This window comes from Cariama cristata, unplaced genomic scaffold, assembly GCF_000690535.1.
Source record: "Cariama cristata isolate BGI_N322 unplaced genomic scaffold, ASM69053v1 scaffold42617, whole genome shotgun sequence".
Classification (NCBI taxonomy): Eukaryota; Metazoa; Chordata; class Aves; order Cariamiformes; family Cariamidae; genus Cariama; species Cariama cristata.
The window spans coordinates 12-4742 of record NW_009625720.1 but is presented as its reverse complement, the minus strand read 5'-3'; the positions used below and the strand labels follow the sequence as shown (position 1 = coordinate 4742).

Here is a 4731-nt window from a genome sequence, read left to right as displayed (position 1 = left end):
CCGGCAAAGAAAAGTCATCCTGGAACAAGTTTTGCTTTTTTTGGAGCAAAAGCTTGTCCAGAATAGATGAAAACCTGAGCAGAGAAGCCCAGCAGGACTCAGGCAACGATGCTCTCCCAGTTCAAGGAGGAGCAGAGCAATAACAGGAAGATTTCTTTGCATCGTTCCCCTTGTTTAGCAAACACATCTCCAAATACCAGCAATAACTGTTATCTGGCAGGAGCACTTCTCTAAAGTTTTCATCAAAAATACTCTTCCAGAACGGTGTTTGTTTTCAAAATACAGCTCTGTGTGGCTGGCTGCACCTTCTCCCTCGGCTAGAGCGAGATAAAAGGGCAGATCGCTTGACTGAGTAACTCGGATCTCTTCTCAAGGGAAGCGGCACATGGACGCGAAGAAAGGCAACGGAAACAGGTTTGGAGTTGTTAGCCTTGTGCTTTCTCTGTTCAGTGTGCGCTGCAAGGTGAGGAGACAGGTCTGTCTGCTGGGGGGAACTCCAGGTAGTGAGAAAACACCCAGTGTACCTCCCCGCAGCCAGAGGTAAGAGGTTTGGGTTGGCACTAGTGGTGTGAAACGCGCCCATGGGGCAGGGAATAGGATTTCTCATCATCCCAGTTCAGTTTCTGAATTGCAGGCGCTCTAGCTTTCCCCTCAGGAGAATTTTTCGCTGTATTGTTCAGTTTTGACAAAAAGGTATATTTTGTTGCAGCTGCATTTTGACTGAAAAACTTGGAGTAGCTCTGGAAAGTGAATGTTACTTAACCAGATTGAAAAAGTAGGATGCTTTCATTCTGCAGATAGGAGCCCCTGTGATGGGCCTGCTTGATGCAAGCCAGCAATGTAATTTAAAATTTTGAAATGTTAAAGGAAAAATGATTTTGCAAATTACCTTCCTTACCCACGTGTTACATTTCTAAAGTGTCACTTGGAATATCTCAACATTTTCAAAATAGTTTTTGCTTAAGTGGAAGTGTCATCAAGAAATGCAGGCTTCCTGAAGAAGTTTCAGTTTCAGTGAAATAATATTGTCTGATCTTACCCCATCCTGCTGCTCTGTTTCAGAACAAGAGGTATGTTAGGAAGGAGCACAGGGGCCTGTTGCGCTGTCCCTGATGTGGGCATCTGTACCAGTGTGAATGCAATATAAACCGTGGTCTCAGGGTTGTGGTTGATCAGGTCCATAGCTGAAAACAAATCAACCAGCACCATGGGAAAGTGCTTTTCTGTTTGATTTTTCAGAGGCTATTTTCCTTTATTTATTTATTTATCCATGCAATCCACATGAGCCCTGGATCTAAGCAGGGCACATTATGTACATGACTGCAACACTTCATGGCTGCCTGCTCTCCTGCCTTAGCTCTCCTGGTGCAATGGAGGACACATCAACCCAGAAATCTGGACAGAGCAAAGATGCACTGGGCTCCCTAACGCCAGAAGAGACTCCTGCTAATTTTATACATGTCACATTGGAGGAGTATGAGCCTGCAGACTTCAGCATCAAGGAACTCCTCCTAAAGAAAGCCAGAGAAATCTGCACATGTAATCATCAAACCATCATCACCTTCTTCTGTCAGCTGTTCCCAGTGCTGGACTGGCTTCCCTGTTACAACGTCAAGACGCAGTTGCTTGGGGATATCATATCTGGGCTCCTGGTGGGGATAGTTGCCATCCCTCAGTCCATCTCCTACTCTCTCTTAGCCAACCAGGATCCCATCTACGGAATCTACACCAACTTCTTCTGCAATATCATCTATGTTGCTATGGCCACTTCGCGCCATAACTTCGTGGGTTCTTTCGGCATCCTGTGCCTGATGATTGGGCAGTCTGTGAACCGGCACCTCCAGCTCGCAGGGTACAGTGACGACAATGCTGGCCCTTCGCTGGTGGGCAACTCCTCTTCCTCCTCCAGCAATGGGACGGGTGCCTGTGACAGGAGCTGCTACGCCATCACTGTGGCCCTTTCCTTAAGTTTTCTGGTCGGTCTTTACCAGGTACAAATGTTTGCTGTTGTGCTGTTTCCTCTCTGTCCTTTCCCTGCTAGGAACTTCTCTGAGCTAAAGACCTCTAAGCTCCAGTCTTGGTTCAGACTTACAAGTCATGAGAAATCTTTCCTGATATGACCAGACCCCGACACCCTTGAATCAAATGTAGTGATCTAGAAATCTGCAAACATGGCTGAATGTGGGCTTTTATTTCCCCCCATATGACAGGCCAGGTCCCTGGATGTGTCTGAAACATCCTTAGGATCAGACACAGCAAGGGAGAAGGAACTGTGAACCACCTTCCCACCACCCCAGTCCTGGAGCTGGGCTGGCTCCTGGCGCAGGTTAGAGCAGGTTTGGGGCTGGCAAGAACAGCCCTCAAGGACCCTGCTGTCAGCAGGGGCTCCTTCAAAGGCAAAGGAAGGCTCCCTGGCAATGTCCCCACTGCCTGGGCCTAGCTGTCACTGAACAACTTCAGGCTCTTTCACTGGGATAACTAAAATTCAGTGCATCACACCGGTTTTATGCCACCGAGTGATACTCGGAGCTGCTTTGATGGGGCTGCTGCCCGGACTTGCAGCGTTAACTGTGTGCCCTTATTGCTTATAAGGAGACAGTGGCAGGGACCTCGTAGGCTTTTTCGTACAGCATCTCTAGCCACAGACGAGCGTTAGATGTAGGTCTCTCTAGTTTTTCATACCCCAGCTTAACTACTGAAGACAAAATCCTCTGCCTCACACTGAACGCTCAGCAGACAGAATAGCCAGAGCTGCTAAAGTGGAAGCAAAGTGACATAAATTGCCAGCCACCTCTTCTAGCCCTTCTCATCGATGCTAAAGGTATGGCTGGCTTGCTTTTCAGATCCTGCTGGGGGTTTTACAGCTGGGCTTTGTGGCTGTCTACCTGTCAGAACCTCTCCTCAGTGGCTTTGTGACCGGCTCCAGCCTCACCATTATCACCTCCCAAATGAAGTATCTCCTGGGACTGAAAATCCCTCGTCACGAAGGGGCGGGGTCCTTCATCCTGACGTGGGTTGACCTTTTCAGATATATCCAGAACACCAACATCTGTGACCTGGTCACCAGCCTGGTTGCTTTGGCCATCATCATGCCTGTCAAAGAGATCAATGACCGGTATAAGGAGAAGATGAAGGCCCCGTTCCCCATAGAGCTGCTGGTGGTCATTGTAGCCACAGTAACCTCTTACTACTTTAACTTCGAAGAGCGATACAAGTCTGCTGTTTGTGGGGATATCCCCACTGGTTTCAGGAAACCCACTCTCCCGGATATAAACCTGTTTTCCAGCCTGGCAGTTGATGCTCTGCCCATTGCTGTTATTGGCTTTGCCATGACTGTCTCCCTGGCGGAAATCTTTGGCAAAAAGCATGGCTATGCTGTCCGTGCCAACCAGGAGATGATTGCCATTGGCATGTGCAACCTGATCCCTTCTTTCTTCTACTGCTTTGCCAGCTCTGCAGCCCTGACCAAGACTCTGCTGAAGGAGTCCACGGGGACCCAGACCCAGGTCTCTGGCCTGGTCACCTCCCTGGTGCTGCTGCTAGTGCTGCTGTGGATCGCCCCCCTCTTCTACTCGCTGCAGACCTCCATTTTGGGAGTGGTCACCATTGTCAACCTGCGGGGGGGCCTGAGGAAGTTCCATGACACCCCCCGCATGTGGCAGCTCAGCAAGCTGGACACGGTGGTGTGGTGGACAACCATGCTGTCCTCCACGCTGATCACCACGGAGATTGGGCTCCTCGTGGGTGTCTGCTTCGCTCTGCTTTGTATCATCTTCCGCACGCAGAGACCCAGGGCCACGCTCCTGGGCAAGGTCAGCAACACGGAAATCTATGAGGACCAGTCCACGTACAAGCAACTCAGCAGTATTGCCAACATCAAAATCTTCCGCTTCGAGTCATCCCTCTACTATGCCAACAAGGACTATTTCAAGACTGTTCTCTACCAGAAAACTGGGGTAAATCCTATCCTGCTGGCTGCTAAGCACCAAAGGGTGGAGGCCCGGGCAAATGCAGACACAGGCAACAGCAAGAGCTTTTTTGGCACCAGGTTTGACTGCCTGAAACAAGCCAAGAAGAGAGCTGAGAAGCCTCCAGCAGATGCCTGTCCTCCCTCCACAGATATGCACACCTTGATCCTTGACTGTACGGCAATGCAGTTTATGGATACTGTGGGTCTTTCTGTGCTAAAGGAGACACATCATGACTATAAGGAGATTGGCATCCAGGTGCTCCTGGCCAACTGCAACCCTTCCATCCGCCACCTGCTCCGTGAGGGAGGCTGGGCTGGCGAGGCAGACAGCAGTGGTCAGCTGGCTTTCCACAGCGTCCACGATGCCGTGCAGTTTGCTGAACGGTGGTACCACGTGCAGCAGGAGGAGAGCATTTTCTGTCCTGGACCCCGAAGGCCTGAACTTCCAGGCGTCTTTGTAGACCTGTGTGTGGGGAATGATTTCTCGTGGGGATGGGTTTGGTATGTACTTGAGAGCAGTTTTAGGCTTTGTGCAGTCAGGGCGTGCAAACAAGACTTTGAAGACCTGTCAGCAGCAGGCATGGGGCAAAAGGATTGGGGAAGGTGTGGATTTCAGGAGAGATTGCCAAGAGGTAAATAATCTGAGAGGCACTTCAAGGTCTGTCATGTGGGTGAAGAGCCTGGATGGCTTTTAACCCTTCTCCTGTTTGGAAGGGGCTGTGACGGCAAGAGATGCCGTGCCAGGAGATGGGACGCCAGGC

General features: G+C 50.2%; 1 protein-coding gene across 1 annotated transcript; it reads left to right on the top strand.

Annotated features, from left to right (window-relative positions):
• Window positions 1–1370: 1370 nt before the first annotated feature.
• LOC104156268 (sulfate transporter-like) lies at window positions 1371–4471 on the top strand (the record flags this gene model as incomplete). The annotated part of the gene is made up of 2 exons (XM_009703713.1): window positions 1371–1991; window positions 2844–4471. Coding segments are annotated over exons 1-2 (2249 nt in total), but the record flags the coding sequence as incomplete, so codon positions are not given.
• Between the last annotated feature and the right edge of the window lie 260 nt (window positions 4472–4731).